The 15803-nt window shown below is 53.2% G+C and overlaps 4 protein-coding genes across 4 annotated transcripts; 2 read left to right on the forward strand and 2 right to left on the reverse strand.

Moving 5' to 3' along the window:
• Positions 1-149: 149 nt before the first annotated feature.
• EV422DRAFT_508687 (uncharacterized protein) lies at positions 150-710 on the reverse strand (the record flags this gene model as incomplete). Its single annotated transcript, XM_053068767.1, has 1 exon — positions 150-710. The coding sequence occupies one exon, from the start codon at positions 708-710 to the stop codon at positions 150-152; it is 561 nt and encodes a 186-aa protein (XP_052922835.1).
• Positions 711-2413: 1703 nt separating this feature from the next.
• On the reverse strand, positions 2414-4952 carry EV422DRAFT_540266 (WD40-repeat-containing domain protein). Its single transcript, XM_053071130.1, has one exon. It carries the CDS (start codon positions 4660-4662, stop codon positions 2683-2685), a length of 1980 nt encoding a protein of 659 aa, XP_052922836.1. The 5' UTR covers positions 4663-4952; the 3' UTR covers positions 2414-2682.
• Positions 4953-7121: 2169 nt separating this feature from the next.
• Positions 7122-8930, forward strand: EV422DRAFT_208978 (uncharacterized protein). Its single transcript, XM_053065362.1, has 3 exons — positions 7122-7576; positions 7666-7800; positions 7874-8930. Exons 1-3 carry the CDS (start codon positions 7206-7208, stop codon positions 8568-8570), a joined length of 1203 nt encoding a protein of 400 aa, XP_052922837.1. The 5' UTR covers positions 7122-7205; the 3' UTR covers positions 8571-8930.
• A 3307-nt stretch (positions 8931-12237) lies between these two features.
• Positions 12238-14610, forward strand: EV422DRAFT_570342 (uncharacterized protein; the record flags this gene model as incomplete). The annotated part of the gene is made up of 12 exons (XM_053072865.1): positions 12238-12393; positions 12478-12558; positions 12621-12714; positions 12799-12916; positions 12981-13023; positions 13094-13196; positions 13251-13514; positions 13587-13837; positions 13903-13977; positions 14052-14261; positions 14335-14378; positions 14448-14610. 12 exons carry the CDS (start codon positions 12238-12240, stop codon positions 14608-14610), a joined length of 1602 nt encoding a protein of 533 aa, XP_052922838.1.
• Between the last annotated feature and the right edge of the window lie 1193 nt (positions 14611-15803).

Here is a 15803-nt window from a genome sequence, read left to right on the forward strand (position 1 = left end):
GGCCAGATCTTTCAAGTCTTTTTTTTTTAGGCCAGGAAAGGAACACTTCTTTTGTTGAATGGACTGACTGATGATCGCATGAGATGGGGCTGCAGGCCGAGTGCCGCAACAGTAGCAACATGAGTTGATGCTGCGTGGGAGCAATGTGGTTAGACGTTTCCCACTTCGTAGCAACCCGCGTACAGCCATGTCACTTTCCAGCCCTGTCCCGACCATGATTCCGCCGAAGTTGGCACACTGGAGAAGAGAAAGGAGTCACCAGAGTTGCGCTTCGGTGAAGACCATCTGTGGGACCTGGGAACAACCATGGTAGACCGCCCGCAATCATTGGATCCGGGATCTTGAAATCGCGGATCTCTGAGAGCGGGGTAGGGATGGTTCGGAATGGGGGATGGTGCACTTGTGGCGGTCGCGGCTTGTTTCAAAGGAACTCTTCGGGCAAAGGCCTTTGCTACACAAGTGAAACCCCCCTCTCGCTTCTCACGCGAATGGCGACCGAGGTTCGGAGGGTCAAGGACGTCTCCTTGAAGGTATTCCCCACATGATGGCCGAGTCGGTTGACGGCGTTGGCGAATCGCCGCGGGATCAACATATTCGGCAATCGAAAACCGGAAAAGTCCATGGGTATCCGGCCGAGAGGCGCACCACGCCCGTTCCGGTGTCGCCCCTCTCATGAGTGAAATCAACGCCAACATCTTCATCCTCCGCATCGTTAAGGAAAGACTGATATGGTCGTGCCACCTCAGCTCCCACCACTTCCGACTCGTCCTCTGAGTTCGTCGTGGCGAGCATCCCACCTTATGCGGCGTAAAACACCAAAAAAACTCCTTGGAGGGGCTGTTATGTCCATCTCATGGCAAGCCCTTGGCAGGATTCTGACGGCATGCCACAGCCAACTGCCGCCGCTGTCAATTCCCCGTCGAAACCGACTCGACAGACAAGCCGCGCGAACCAGCCGCGTTTCCGTTCCCTTCTTCTTGTTTCCACAAAGAGTAGAAATAGCGTAGTCCATTGCGGTCCCCTTGTTGCTCTCCAGCAGATCAGCACAAGTCATCCCTTCTTGTCATAGTTCGGTTCCCAGTCAATACATATCAAGCCCTCGTCGCCTACACTACCTCTTCCACTGCTCTTGTAATGTCCCAGGCCCTTTGGGCCTCGGGACCTTCCCGTCTGGACCACTGTTCACACCGTGGCCGCACGACCCCATCTGAACCCAGTCTGAATCTGTTCCAAGTCCACGGAACCCAGTCTCAGCTCGATACTCGCCTTCGTCCCCACCCTACTCTTGCCGTGTGAGCCCCGTGCCTAGTACCTTTCCCGCTCGATCGTGACAGGGGCCGAGCGCCCTTTGCGCCGCATTCAAATGGATCACCAATCCATGGTGTGATAAGTATACGCGGGAGGAAATCAAAAAGGTTATCAAGAGACTCTTGGAGGCAGACAAGGTTGCGCTTGACGTGGAGCGTGTAATGAGTTTGGACGAGTGTGTAGTCCCGTCTCCTCGGACCCCTATGGAGTTTCTCAAAAGGCCAAACCTCTCGGAAGAGGTGCGGACGCTCATTCGCGAAGCTTGGCCGTCCGCTGGTTCCGTTCTCTTCACCTACACGTAGATCCCCTCAGGGGAAGTGGTCAGGACAGCTACTGATCCGTTACTGCATTCGCAGCAGGTGGTACATATCCTGTGTATTCCAACTTGTGATCATAGCTTGTAGCTAACTGCTATTTGTAAATCTCCGTGAACTACATATACATTAGGAAATAAATGCGTACCCTTTCCCATGAGAGGAGCATTCTCGGGCACGACCTTGTTGTTCTCGCGATGTGATGGGCATGACCGGGATTGATATGGTAGGGAACAAACGCGAGGCGTTCGAGGCGGGGGGTGATGCTCATCTGACGAAACCGGTTGGGCTGAATGGGCAGAAGGCTGTGTTGGCGGAGGTTTATGGGGAGCGGGTTCGGGGTGGACGCACGGCGCCAGCATTGGCACCGGCGTCTTAATCGGCGGTATACATATTTACCTCGGCGGTATACATATCTACCTATGTATTCACGGATCTTTACCCTCGGTCATATGTTAGGACTAGCAAGCCCCCGTCATCCTTTGGCGCACTACTATGTAGCTTGCTGGTGGCCAACATCTACATGTATGATCGATTCAGTCTACGGCCTCAGTAGATAATGGACATTCATTTCGATCTCTTTTGGCGGGTGTCATGTCTGCTGCGGGAAAGGTTTGTGTCCGCTCAGCGGCTACCCTACAGCGGTCGTTCGCGCAACAGTCCGGTTCATCCTGAAAGTGGCGGAATCAGCATGAAACTATGCGTCTAAAGCCGATAAGGGTGTAGGCTGCAACATTTCCGAATACAAAACGGATTGCGAGTGCGCTGTGCTTTTCATTGTGGTTGAGCAACGACTCCCATGTCTGACCTGTGCTTCACCGGCTTTTTCCTCACGCCGATACGAATATTATTCGGTTTGGAAAGGATATATAATGGAGGAAGAAACGAACGGCCACTATCTCGAATGAATCTCAACCTGAAAACGGGAGTAACCCCGCTAGAAACTTAAGACATATCTCTAGTCAACTTGTTATCTAACTCTATATTAGGTATGGGACTCGGAAGACAAAACTCAAACAACGTCCTTCGCTACGCGCCGGGGGTTAAGTAAGCAGCGTTCTTACGCCGTCCACAACTTGATGGTCTTGTCAGTGCTTCCACTGAAGACTTGCTTCAGATCCGGGGACGTCGCTAGGGCCAAGACTTCATCTCGGTGACCTGGGAACGTGTGCACGTTCTCCGCGGTATCCACGATCCATTCTTTGATGGTTTTGTCAACGCCGCCGCTGAACAGCAGTGTACCGTCGCGTGATAGGGCGACGCAGCGGATGCCACTTGGATGGCCAGCGAACTTCTTTACAGAACGGGTGGTAGTGACATTCCACTGGATGATGGTATTGTCCCCACTCCCGCTGAAAAGCATGGTCCCATCCTGTGAGAGCGCAATGCCGTTGACTTGGTCCGTGTGACCGGTAAAGATCTGGAGGGTCTCCCCCGTGGCAACATCCCACTGCCGGATAGTGAAGTCACCACTGGCGCTGAAGAGGTGCCGCCCGTCCGGAGATACTGCGAGCGAATACACCTGGCCCGAATGGCCAGTGAAGGTGCCGATGTTTTCTCCCGTCTCCACGGACCACAGCTTGATTGTTTTGTCATAGCTGCCGCTGAAGACGAATCTCCCGTCAGGCGACAGAACAATAGTGTTGACACCGTCAGAGTGTCCAGGGAATTGTTGAAGGACATTCGCCGTGGAGATGTTCCACTGGATGATGGTGTGATCGCCACTGCCGCTAAAGAGCGTTCCATCGGGCGAGAGAGCTAATCCGTTGACCCAGTCGCGATGACCCGCAAAGTTGCGGATTATCTGTCCGGTGATGTCCCACTGTTTCACGGTATGGTCTCTGCTAGCGCTGAAAAACTGTTTGCCATCTGCGGAGATTGCCATAGTATTGACTCCATCAGTGTGATTAACAAACGTACGCAGAGAACGATCCGCAACCGCCGTCGGAGTTGGAAGAATTGATGAAGTGGTGGTCGACGAGGTGGTAGGCTGCGTTGTGGACGCCGGAGCCTCGTGGTTTGATTGCATCAATTTGAAAACACCCGCAGCAATGCCGATGACGATGAGAACGCCAAAGACGGAGAGCGCCAAGTAGCGTCTTGATCTCGGCCAGGTGCGTACGCTGAACAAGGCGGCGCGGCCATTTTTTCCTTGACGCGTGCCGGTCGTGTTTCCGGGATCTCCTTGGCGTTCCATCCCAGGATTCGAAGCCGTCTCTATCTGGTCCCCATCGATTGCTACCAACGTATTTGTTGCAGAAGGATTCGTGACGGGTTGATGGGGGACATGCGTGTCCGTCTGTGATGAAAGCTTCGGGTAAACCGAGACAGGCCTAACAGTTGCGGCAACACCTGATCCCGATGTCGTAGGATTTGCAGGTCGCGCGGGATTCACAATCGGCGCCATCGGGGCCGGTGAAGCGGGCGCTTCTCGTAATGCTGCTGACTCGGGATCATCGGCACTGCGTGCCTGAGACTTTCCAGGAAACTCAAGGCGTGATGGCTCAGCACTCGTGGGTCGAAACGTGACGGCTCCACCAGGTAGGCGTTGATCCCCTTCCTCGTCGCCAACCAAAGCCTCACTGTAAGCCGGTGGAAGTGGCGCGAGGGAGTCCACATCGTCGACCGACCTCCTTACTTTGACCAGAAAGTCCAGGCGGGGTTGCTGTGCCGTATCCCTCGGAGCAAGCAAGGTCCACACATCCGCCAACGGGTCATCCAGTTCGGTGACGCGAAACATGTCCTGGATGTGGGGAGGACTGCAGGTCAGAGAAACGCGCCTCAGCCGGTCGTCTGTGACGCCAAGCGCATCCTCCTCGTCGATTCGGTACAACGTAACGTCCGCAGCGGTGTAAGGTGTCTCTGGTCGTCCCCCCGCTCCTGCTGCTACTGCTGCGGAGTTTGAGAACGAAGTTTGAGCAAACACGAGGCTGCGAAGTTGCGCGACGGTGAATGTAGAAGCGAAATCCGACGGAACTTGCACGGCGAATACCCTCCGAGGATCGTCCCCGTACAGAAGGCAGAACAGAGTAGCCGCCATTGCTGCTGCTGCAAATGATTGTGAGTGGGAGGGAACAAACCAAGGCGTACTGTACTAGCCTGTCTTAAATAGGAAGGTCGCATACGCAAGAGAAGGCGTTGCCGCTGGCGGCACAAGCGGTCGGTTACACGAACCCCCCTCATTGAATAGTATTCATGACCGGACGACATATGTGTGTAGTAGTGTACAGCTGCATACAGTACCGTACAACCGCCCTTGTGAAGCGCACCGGTTGCCTCTACATGTACAGTACAGTCTGAGTAGGCTGCCAGATATCAGGTTACGACGGGTTGTTGAGCCTCCGTGTGCAACCCAGAAGTCACCGGCCAGCTGCCGTCAATTTCCAGGACAGGCAGGCCGGCGACTTCTGTTGGTGGCCATCTCGGCCCAGAGAGTAAACAGCCAACGCCGTCGCCAAGATTGCCAAGAGGCCGACATTGCCTCCGGCATTTTGACAACCTCAGACATGTATGGTTGATCTCTTCTGGGGGGGTCATCAGTGCTCTCCCCGTCGTGTGCTGGTGTGGTTGTTGTCAAGTGCTGGGGTTGTGTGGTTGTCAAATTGTACCTGACTGTAACTCACGGCATTGTACAGTATACCCAGGTATCTGGCCACCTACTGTATTACATGCCGCTCGAGATCCAAACTGCCAGTCAATACTATAGGCGAAGCGTCGTGCACGATCTGCTTTAGAGGCGTCAAGGAAAGACAAGTTGTATCATGAACGGGTCCGGGGACAGAGACACAGGTAGGATAACCGGAGCCAACTTCCAAGAAGTATTGTCGAGTAGGTTAAAGGCAAAACGGAATTTGAACAGACCGTACATGGACGGAATGCCTGGCACGCTGATGCTTTTTCTTAAAGCCGCTCAAAGCGCTTTGCTGGCACACTGGCAGGATCATCCCTGGAAAGTGAGAACATAGTGCCGATTGCTTTACGGCAATCGGGGAGGGCAAAACGAACTGAGCGCGATGTTGGCGCCTGGCTGTTGGAGCTTTCCCACGTGAATTCCATTGCGGCGGTCTCAAGAACGTACGGCTTGCCTATTGCGTGAACTCTGATTGCCATGGCCCCCCGGTTAATGCGTGACAGCCATCCCATCCCCACTGCAGACCCGCTAAATATCGCCCTCTTGGCGGGCTTTGCCAACGTCCCCTCTCCCCGCTCGCACATAACGGTTTTCCCAGGGTGCAGCTGACAGTCTCTTCCTCGTCTCGGCTCTACGCGTGTCTCTCAGCCGGTAAGATCAGGAAGAGATCCTCGACTATGCTCGGTGGTCTTTCTATTCTGGTATCTTCGCCAGAGGAAGAACTCGCCATCTTCCCTGGACATCTTCCCTGGTTATCGTTGAATATATCTGTTTCTTGAAGGTTGTGAGTGCTGGAAGAGCCTCGAGTGACCAGCAGAAACCAGGGTCCGTAGGCTTGACTCTGTGGTTGTACTCCGTGCCACTTGGGACTTCTGGTTCGATGCACAGGTTTGGAACTTGCGAACCCGTTCAGCCCGTTTGTGGCGAGCGGGGAAATGAATGTGGAGGGCTTACAGGGCGTGATGACTCAGCAATTGACGGAATCCGACAGCGTGGCAGCAAAGCGGGAAGTCAATCGCGAATTGCGCTCAGTGACGCTCGGTGACGCTTGCCATAGGCAAACTTCCTTTGAACGCACTCGTGTGAAGGAAACAAGCTGTTACCTATGGCCATGAGCTAGCTTTCGCTCCCGCACCCTATAAGGAGGATTGATTCGGTCGCATGCCCTGCGGCCGTGCCCATACGCATCAATTACCCATAGAACCTTCAATTTCCAGTAACATCCAAAGAAACAGCAAACGTGGCCAAGTCCTTCTAACTCGGCGCTCCTTCCCACGGCTCACCAGCGCGGCGTCTCATTTGATTCGAACAGTCAACAGACCCGGTCCATATTTGACAGAGCCTGCAAGGAATGGTCTTGCCGTCACAGGAGGACGGCACAGTGGAGGAAGGAAAACGCCGGCCCAGCCACCTCACCCCTGGATGTTACAGTCCGCCCTTTGCCCTGTTCCTGATAGGTAAAGGTTGATCAACGGCAGAGAGATTTGCATACCCCACCTCGTCTCATGCAATACCTTGTAGTTCTTGTCATTGTCGCAGTTGCGGTAACAAGTGCCATCATAAGCCAGCTCGCTTTCCGTGGATGGAATTCGACGGTTGACCATAGTAAGAAAGCGTTTACATTCCATACCTTCCAGAGTCTATTGCTGATGTACTATTTTCGCAGGCACCGCCCTGATTTTTGAATCCAGTTTGCAAAGAAGTTACGATGCGGTGACGAGCATACTCACTGGGGGGACGGCAGCTCTGGACGCCGTTCTCGCGAGCCATGCCGTCCGGAGTATGGCCACCGATATGAACCCCGATACGAGATTAAAGTTTTCTGATTACCCGGATGCGTATGTGCGCCACCTGTATCCGAGCAGTCACTCCTTCATCCGAAGCCTTATGTATCTTCTCGCAGAATCTCCACTATTTACCACACCGCCAAACGAACTAACGGCGCGGCCAACATGGGGCTTGCCACCGGCGCGCAACCCAAAGCCAATCTCTTGCTAGCTTTCCCCAACGTCCCATGGATACTAGACACAACGGGCAAGGATCTAGGTTTTTTCCTTGTGCAAGACGGATCGACCCCGTTAAATCAGGCAATCGGGAGCGATTACTACTTCAATGCGCTGTTCCAAAAACTGGCAATCGCGGGGCCTACGGGATTGGTTCAGTGGAGCTTGCTGCCCCCGATCCCCGCCCTCGACCCGCCAGGCCATCAGTACCCCATAGATCTCCCCGCCACAGATCCTGCGTCAAACGTCTCCGTCGGGATATGGGCGCCGATCAAGACTGACAAGGCGGGCATGCATTTTCCGTTGTACCGGAAATACTGGTGAGTATCAGAGCGAGCTTCGCGTCGTCTGGAGGTCAAACGAGAGCGAGGGGGCCTATATGACAAAGCTCATCGTTTCGTTGACGCAGGAAGAATCAGCCTTTAGGGAGTGCGACGCCGAACGAGGACCATGAGGGAATGGGCATTGTTGCGCTGTCAGTTCGCTCGATTGAGGCGTTCCTGATGTCGATATATACGTCAGACAATGCTGTGTTGCTTATCTGGTACATCAGCGGAGCATCACAGAAGAATGTTTCGCGCTTCGCAATGATCCTGACCTTTGAATCCTTTATATAGCGAAGCGAACGGGTCCATGGTGGCAGCATCGGTCCCTGACCAAACGCAAATAGGCAACACAACGGAGCGATACAGCGCGACATCCGCACCAAACCCGTTAATCCAACAGACCGCCCGGTACCTCGCAGGCATGTCCGGCGGTCTTGCGGGGCTCGGCCACCGGTTTGGAGGGTCTTTCGAAAGCTCAATGGGCACGACGCTCGTCAGCACCAGGCGCCTGCAGGACAGCGGCGGTCTGAACTGGATTTTGATCCTCAGCGCACCACAGTCCGATTTCACCGGCACGCTCTCGCAGACGCAAAAGACCATTATAATAGCCATCGTAGTTACGGCCGTCACCGCCGCGGCAATATCCGCGGGCGTCGCCTACGCGCTCGTTTACCCCATCCGCCGTCTCTGTCTCTTCATGGAACAAGCGACCGATTTTGATTTTTCAGCGGTCAGGAGCGATTTCTTCGCCAAGAAGCTCACGTTGGATCCGAGGGAGATTGTCATCTGCAAAAAGGTCTTTTTGGTCATGCTCACGAGGTTTGCAACCGCTGTTCAAAGCTCGCGCCAAGGCTCCAGTGTACGAAGTGCGCCTCGAAGTGCGCAGGACGGGATTAAACAGACCCCTGCCGCGAAGATGATCAATGCGTTGACAAGAAGCGAAGTGACGAGGGATGCACCCGCGACACGGTATGGATGCGACATGTGAACATGCAGCCTATGCTCGAGACAGTGCAGACTGGGACCCTATATATTCCGTAGCGATGCCCAAGTTGCAGAAAGGACATTAGTGAACGCCCAGTGGAGATGTCGAAGTCTGTTGCCGCTTTGCACATCACGACAATTTGTTCGTCTTTTAGATAGGATCGTCTCACACTCGGATAACCCGGAATGTCAGCTTTATTTGGTGTACAGTTGCAGAATCTGAAGAGCTTGATATATAGGAAAGACAAGCCCCATGTCTTCCTGTTGCGCCAGGGATTCCTATGATGCTCAAATTAGTGCTTACCCGATGAAGCGCAAACTATACTGACGCGCATACGCACTGCAGTCTAACGTTTCGAGACACCGCCCCAAGACAGCGTTTCGGAAACTTTCAATCGCGAGTGCTACCCATGGGACTTTCGTCGGCGCCAGCAGCGTGGACTCGTTACATGATCACTCTCTTCTCCGATCTCATTGATCAGGGATTAGTCGTATACATGGCCGATTTGCTTACCTATTCGAAGGATGACGCCACGCACCGATCCCTGTTAGACGAGCTCCTTCGACGTTTAAGCGCTCAACGGGTTCGCAGCCAAATTATCCAAGTGCAAAGTTCTACGCCGAATCAGCACTTTTTGCGGCATTGTCGTGACGCGTGACGAAGGCCGAAAACTCCGCCGAAAACGCCGTCAGTAGCCCGTCATTTCATATTCTGAGGCCTACCATGCCGCCGCAGCAATGGGAAGAAAGTGTCCTCCGGCCCTCCCGAGCAGTCCTGAGTGGCCTCCAGAAGGCTGGGAGGTGTCCTGTAGGAAAAAGAAAACGCCATTCTGAGAATGGGTTATGCGAGCATACGGCATGGGCGATTGAGAGCATTTCTAGTCACCTATCACCGCTTTTCCTAAATTTCAAATCTTCAATGCGGTTTTGCTATTGCACAGTTGGCAAATTGACGTCCCCGGAGGAGTGGCAGGATATATATATGTCCCGGGGAAAGGCAGTGTTTCCAACGTCTAGAATCGGCACTGTTGCTACTATATATATAAGTAGACAAGCTGAAGGCATATCGAAAACCTTTGCTTCGCCACTTCGCTGGTTGCAAAGATATATCTCTGACCCTCTCCGTCTTACATCTCTCCCGTCTCCGTTCGTTCTCTCGCCCTTTGCTAACACACCTATCTCGACAAACCATCCAGCACATTCAGGTCTAGCGGAAGATGTGTCCCACGATGAGCAGGTCCCCTTTCGATATTCTCGCTTGAAAAAGTAGTCCGCCGTGAGCAAGAACGAGGGCTTGTATATGTAGTGAAGGACTACGGAGACCATGACCCGGTTAGTTTCGCAATTCGACCTATTGCGTTTTGACAGCTCCAGTGACAGCTTCCGAAGTTACTGCAAAAGGGGCTTTTTCACTTCGTTGTTAAACATATCTTGCTTACTCATACTCTTTCCTCTACATTTGCCTCGCTTCTCTCGCTCGCATACGCTTTCGTTCATTTCTGGTCATTCGATCCCCCTTCGACATCGGAACATGAAACTCACCATCAACACCGCCTTGGCCGCCATTTGATGCTCCCTTTCGTGCTGCCCGGAAACAGGTCGACTCTGTTAGGGGCATCCCCGATGCAGGCGTTCTGCCACAGTTGCCAGTGGGAACTGTAAGTGCTGTCAACTCATGCATAGTGAGCATCGCCGAAGCTTTGCCTGAGTTTCGACGCAGACATTGGACAACGTATCAACTCTGCCCAATCCCCAGAATTGGTGGCCTGTACCGGCAGCATGGCCAACAATTGGGACTACCGCTACCGGCCCAACGCATACTAGCGTCATCAAGCACGGCCTCCGGCTTTTTTGGCAGATGTTCACGGTCGATGAAATTGTTCAACCGTTTGCCTTTTATTGCAAAACAGTCCTGAATCCTGCCATTCCTCAACGCGTTTTTATCCAAGACTATCAGGTGAGCGCTTCATTTGCGACATTGAGTAGTTTGCAGCCTCCATCCCTGTCCAAGCTGGTCTGATCGTAGATAATGGTCGACATATTTTGCAGAGCCGTTCGCCTAGCGAACTTAGGCAGCTGATCTTGCAGCACCTTCCGGAGATACGAGTGGAGGCCACCAGAACCCGACGCGTATATACGGAAACAACTTTGGCGCCCACGGTTACCCGAGACATTCTTCGCATTCCTCCCGAATTCTACCAAGAATGCGTTGAGGAAACGGTGGCGGTGGCTATGATGGTTTGAATTGGGCGGTGGCTATGATAAACCAAGTCATCTGGGCTGTAAGACCATTCCGATCGAGTAGCTTGGCACCCATGCCAGGTCTGGGTGTCGAGAATAGGTTTCTCACACCTACGGCCACGGAGGTGGTCTACGAAACGGACGATCTGCCCCTGGAGGAGAGGGGGGCGCAAACCGCACCGGCTGGTCCGGCCCCCGCCTGACTAGAAGTGCGTCGTCGTTCTTCCCGACGCGACGCACTTCTCGTCAGCGGCGTCGAGGCGTTTAGGTGATGCTAACCTTCGATTGGACGCTTGTTTCTCGTGTACTTACCCGAGTCGGAGGAGGAATCAGAAGGAACTCGCTCCCCTGCTTCCTTCTGATTCCTCCTCCGAGTCGGGTATGTCCGACAGGGGAGCGAGTTCCTTCTGATTCCTCCTCCGAGTCGGGTATGCAAATCCGTTGAACGGCGTAAAGAAAGGTGTTCGGTGTTCGGAGCGCGTTCTTTACGCCTTTCAATCTGAGGAAAGTTCCATGAAGGGAAGGCACAAGAAAGAAAGGGTCTCCCGGCTTCGCTCCCCGGCCTTTCACATCCACAAACACGCCCTCGGAGGGACTTCAGTGCGGCGGAACTACGGTCGCCGGCGACTTCGACAATGCACCAATGGAAAGTCGCCAGTGTAGAGGCCATGGGAAGATCAAGCCGTTCTGTCGGTGCAAACGAAGGCAAGCGTGACGAAGGCAAGGCGGTCGCCGTCAGAAACCCGTCATTTCCAGGTCATGCGCATTTATCAAACATAGGGCCAACCGGCCAAACAAGCAGAAAAGGTCTGGAACTTCGACGTCAAACACAGGCGGAAGTAAACATCTGCATTGTTCAAGTCATACGGTGTTGAACACTCCCTCATGATCCCAGTTTCATTTCGTACATCTGGACATAATAGTCTTCGCGGGTGGTGGCTGAACGACATGAAAAGGTCATTGTCCCCGCCGATGCCTTTCGATCTGCACGACATTCGGTGATTTTGAACCGGAGAGCTGACTCATTTAACCTTGCTGAGGACGTTGTTGACGTGGGATGGGGAGACGTATTCTACCTGTACGCGATGAATGGGGTTACATGAATCGCTCATGGTATTCGCCGCTTGTCGCCGATGCCTTTCGACCCGCACGACATTCGGTAATTTTGAACCGGAGAGCAGACTCAAGCCTAACCTTGATGAGGGCGTTTTTGACGTGGGGGGATGGGGACCTGTACCCGATGAAAGGAGTTTGGTGAAGGTCCCGAGCCCTTAAATGCCAAGCCAGCACCTCTCGGGAAGCCTCGGGAAGCCATCGCAAACGGCAAAAATTGCCAGCATTGCAGGCACTGGGAGATCGTACCCAAACGGCAAAAACGGACACTGGGAGATCGTACCCTCCGACGATACTGTCAAAGTCAACTGATCAAGATGAGCAACCGAGACTCGACCGGGAGCAAGGACAACATTGGGGACCTCGCTCAGGAATCGAGCCATAAGCACAAAGCGACGTGGCTGCCGGCGATCCCGTTGACCCTCTTGGCGCCGGTCTTGATCGGGCTGGCCTTGCTCGGTGTGCTGCTTCCGGTACTGGGCGGAAGAGTGGCCAGAAAGAAGAATGATTTTCCTCACGCTGATGCTAACGTGCTCTGCTCAACTTGGAACTTCTAGAATACAATTATTTTGACGAATGCGAGCGACGAAACGGCCCAGCTAGTCACTCAAAAATACCTTTCGGAGCTCATCTCAGATGTATGGAAAAGATCGCATTAGACTCTCTCGAGTGGGCATCGAATAGCTTACTCGCAGGGCAGGTTTCCTTCCGCTGCCAAACCCCAATAGCGGCGATCCTGCCTGTGATCCAATCGGCGGTGGCAAACGCCGACATTACGGATCTGTTTGCTGGACGTAAGTGGTTGATATGGCCATTCAACGTTCGCTGATCTAGATTTGTGGTGAGGGTGCATGATCTGACTCCCATCATCCATCCAGCACGGACCTCGTTCCAGATGTCCGGGGTGGCTCCATACGTGGCCATATTGCGGCAGAAAAATGGTCTTGATAATCTCGTATGCTCGACCGCAAGCTGGCGAGCTGGATACGACGAAACGTAGGGTGTTTATGTATGCGTGCTTCCGGAAGCTGTTTGTTCTGACCGCCGTGCTTGCATTTAGCAACTCACCGGTTCTCAACACAACGAGCGTGTCCCGAGCAATAGTGAGGAGACGGAGATACTGCATTCCAGCGGATTCGTGTTCATGGTCTAATTCTGTTCGATCCCTTGAAGATAAATTCCCTAAAGAATCCGGCCACCGGAAACGATGACACGATCGCTTTCCTCGACGACGACAAGCCCACTCAGTTCCGGGCATACGACCTGGACCCACTGAGTAAGTCGCTCCATTCGTGTGCGCTCAACTAGTTGACTAACCCTGCCGCAATAGCTCACCGAATTCTCAACACGTCGAATCCTCTTGTATTTCCTTATCCTGACTACACGATGTCGATGCAGATGGCGCTCAAGAAAAAACCAACGTTTGGTGTCCCGTACTTTCTCCTCAGCACGGTTTCAAACAGCGGATACACGGGCGCCTATTTGGGCCTTACCCGTGTCGACGGCAATCCGGTCTGGGGATGCAGTGGTGGCATCAACGTCGGTGCGTCGTGGATTACCATGCTGCAGAAAATCAAGCCCATGGAGCGGAGCAGTAAGTCTGCATCCGCGTCAGTGCAATTCTTTGCCGTGTGGTATCCTGATCTCAATTGAACGTCACTTTTAGTCGTCGCAATCCTCCAACTCGATGACCTGTTCTTCCCCACGAACTTCACGGTGTTGTCCAGCAGCAACATGGTAACGACGGGCGTAAGTATCGATGCACGTGGGAATCCACAATACGCCACTGCCAAAGTGGACGAGCGGACCGCCAGTATGCGCCTGCAAATCATGCAGAAGTTCCCGACTGTCAGCGCTGCAGAGGCGGCCGCGTTGTCCAACACGTCTTTTGAAATTACCTTGGATAATGAGCGCTTTGTAAGTTTGGAACATAGCTGTAACTGCGTCGTGCTCGTAATGAAATCCCCCCCGGGGCACTGTAGATCGCGATGATGGGCGTTACTCGGTTCGCATTCAACTACCGAGTCCTTAATGTAGTGACAATGCCAAGAGACGAGGTACGGTTTCTGGCACTTGTCCGCTTTCTTCATTGTGACTGGAGTTTTGATTCCGGCCTTTTCACCTTTCGTAGATCTATGGAAAGATCGACGCCGCCCGCACTCGCAGCAGAGCCATGTCCATCGGCATCAGTGTCGGAGTGACGGCACTGATCGCCGCCATCTTTGTCGCCGCCGTGTTGCCGCTTTTCTCGCTCGCTCAACAAATGGAAGGGTTAACAAAGCTCGACTTTGGAACGCTAGAATCTTCCGGGGCTCTCGACCGTCGCTCCTGGGTGTGGGAGGTAAGTTGTCTCGAATTTCGCTTCCTCCTACTTTGTGCAAAGACCAGCGATGAACACCTATACCGTCCCATAGCTCCGAAAAGTCCAGATCGTGTTCGCAACTATGGTCAAAGCATTGTAAGTCTTCCTCCAGGGGCGCATCGGAAACTCATTTTCCGCTGACACCTTCACTCTTCCAAAATGCAGCGCGGGAGCGATCAAAAAGAACAAACAAATGCTCAACAAGAATCATAACACTGGAAGCTCTGTTTCAGCCGCCGGCTCGAAGCAAACTAACACCGCCGTGACCGTGGATCCTGCGGCTTCACGCAAGGCTATTGCGGCTCGTGTTGCCAATGACATTGTGTAGAGGATTTAGACTAGGCCCGTGTTGGATGGCGAACGGGCAAGCAGTCCTGCTTGGTAGTCTACTATGAATGATCAAGCACCGGTGAATGATCAAGCACAGAATATCAGATGTCGATCAAGGTGTTAGCTCAACTTCCAGCTAGCAGACTGAGTGGAAGATATTCAGATTTACTGCAGTCTGGATATGGTTGACAGGGCTGTGGGGAATGAGAGCATAAAATGCCTAATCTGCAAACCCTCCCATTTTTGGTCGGGTACTTGATGCTCAATGCGTTGCTATGACTTCACGTGGGTGGAGTGGGACGTTGCAACACTCTCGAATGATTTTCACTCCAGACCAGGTTGGGAGACGTCGGAGAGTGTGCCACCGCCACGACGACGAACTCAGGTGCGGTTCGATTGATGTGCGCAAAGGACGTGTTACGCGACACTTTCGTTGCGCACAATAGAAATCGGCGGATGTGCGTTTTGACACGGATATTTGCGGACAGGGCAGAGATGGATGCATCGGCAGTGAATGGGGTCGAGGGAAGGCGCACTAGAGGAGGTTGGATAATATGTCGGACGGGGAGCGAAGGCGCATCAAGGATCCAACATGTCTGTACGACAGTTCATCCTTCGATGCTCCCTTCTTGATGAGAGTGAAACATCTGAGCCAATGACACTCGGGATGCTCTAGCTGTATAATAGAGAATTCCGATCGTCCCCAACGACTTTTGGAACCTCGACAGCATCATGCGCATGGACACGTTCGACGAGATTCTATACAAATGACGGGGCCCAATGTCCGTGGATCTGAGAGATCGATTCGAAAACTGTACTGTACATGTCTCTACTCCCGCTGTACTCGACCGATCTTGTTTGTCCTCGTGGAATCTCGGGCGTGACCAGAAATGGGTAACTCGTGCTAAATGTGGGTAGCTCACCTCCAGAATAAGACTTTTTTACAGCCAAAGTGAACCATTTGATTAACAAACCCAACCCCTTTGCCTTCGGTGAGTCGGCCTTACCTCCTTAAATCAGGGTCTACCCTCTCCGCTCGGCAGCTGTCTAACTAGTCTAACCCTAAACCGAGTTACTCACATCTAGCACGAGTTACCCACTTCTAGTCAATCCCGGGAATCTCGGGACTGTGAATCACATTCACGGTGAGGTGCTTTGCACAAGATGGAGAGGGAGGATTTCGCTTTCATC

This window comes from Fimicolochytrium jonesii (genome assembly GCF_025526975.1).
Source record: "Fimicolochytrium jonesii strain JEL569 chromosome Unknown EV422scaffold_25, whole genome shotgun sequence".
NCBI lineage: Eukaryota > Fungi > Chytridiomycota > Chytridiomycetes > Spizellomycetales > Powellomycetaceae > Fimicolochytrium > Fimicolochytrium jonesii.

Bases quoted from the DNA above. Each gene is read 5' to 3' on its own strand.
- EV422DRAFT_540266 (XM_053071130.1), bottom strand. From the start codon at position 4,662: ATGGCGGCTACTCTGTTCTGCCTTCTGTACGGGGACGATCCTCGGAGG.
- EV422DRAFT_208978 (XM_053065362.1), top strand. From the start codon at position 7,206: ATGGGGCTTGCCACCGGCGCGCAACCCAAAGCCAATCTCTTGCTAGCT. The intron at 7,577-7,665 runs GTGAGTATCAGA...TCGTTGACGCAG, and splicing joins CCGTTGTACCGGAAATACTG to GAAGAATCAGCCTTTAGGGA. The intron at 7,801-7,873 runs GTACATCAGCGG...TCCTTTATATAG, and splicing joins AATGCTGTGTTGCTTATCTG to CGAAGCGAACGGGTCCATGG.